Below are 991 nucleotides of genomic sequence, written 5' to 3'. Positions count from 1 at the left end.
GTGCGTTTAATATTAATATTCTCTACATACATTCACACATTATACATATGCACACATTCTAATACACGACATACTTTTACTGGATTCTCGAGTCCTCGTATATCTTTTCGCACTCATCTTTTTGAGAATAATATAATTCAATATTATATAGGAAATATATCTCTTCCTTTGTAGTAAATTTTTATGAAATCGAAATAAAAATTTTGTATAAAGTTTGAAAATTGTCTCAGCTGTTTCCGGTAGTTGATGGTTAGACGAAATTAGAAAAATAATAAAATTAGTGTAAAATCAAATAAAGAATTGTTTAAAATAAAGTACAATTTAGGCATTTTATTTAATTAACGAGGAAGGCAAAGTGTTCGTCTAGACACGATCTTGAAAAAAATAAGCAATCGTAAATAAGACGTAACAGAGATTCAAAGGTGTATGTCGGTTGCGTTGTTCATTCTAAACATGTACAATATAAGACATTGTTCGTGGTTACTTGTATCAGTTATATGTTAACATTTAGACAAGCTGAATACTTACACTTCGATAGCTTTGTTCCAATTAATTACGTATCCGGAAAGAACGAACGTCTCGATATGCAGCACGTGTATGTTCCCACGTTCTGTACCAACGTACAGCCACTTGCTTTGCAGCGGTAGGTGGATGCATGTTATTCTGTTCAACATAAAACACATTGACAATTATTACTTTAAATCGTACTTCTATTCATTCTGTTCTCAAAGAACCGTGAAAGACCGAGGCAACATTCGCCTAAATTCGTAATTATAAAACTAATTGTATCGTAAAGCAAAAGTTCCAGTTTATAAATTAATTAAATTATTACTTTATTAAATTTCATGTCAGATTTAATTACTTGCTTCAATTACTTCAACACTAATTTTATTAAACTTTCACTGAAGCTTAATCAAATGTTTTCCCTTACTTATTTTCACCCACGAGTTTTTTTATCGACTTTACATACGTCCCAGAATTAGATTTATAA

At 30.4% G+C, this 991-nt stretch overlaps 1 protein-coding gene across 11 annotated transcripts in view; it reads right to left on the bottom strand.

Moving 5' to 3' along the window:
• The window catches only part of Tomosyn (syntaxin-binding protein tomosyn), a 57,870-nt gene that overhangs the window by 37,749 nt on the left and 19,130 nt on the right, over positions 1-991 (bottom strand). For 10 of the 11 annotated variants that reach the window (XM_026817976.1, XM_026817991.1, XM_026817978.1 and 7 more), the window contains exon 4: positions 529-663. In XM_026817976.1, the coding sequence (XP_026673777.1) occupies positions 529-663 (135 nt within the window). Of the gene's footprint in view, positions 1-528; positions 664-991 lie in introns of those variants that run through there. The other variant, XM_026817998.1, reaches the window with a different exon arrangement.

This window comes from Ceratina calcarata, unplaced genomic scaffold (genome assembly GCF_001652005.2).
Source record: "Ceratina calcarata isolate Rehan_Ccalc_2016 unplaced genomic scaffold, ASM165200v1 scaffold140, whole genome shotgun sequence".
Classification (NCBI taxonomy): Eukaryota; Metazoa; Arthropoda; class Insecta; order Hymenoptera; family Apidae; genus Ceratina; species Ceratina calcarata.
The sequence above is the reverse complement of the archived record's forward strand: the minus strand, read 5'-3'. Positions and strand labels throughout refer to the sequence as shown.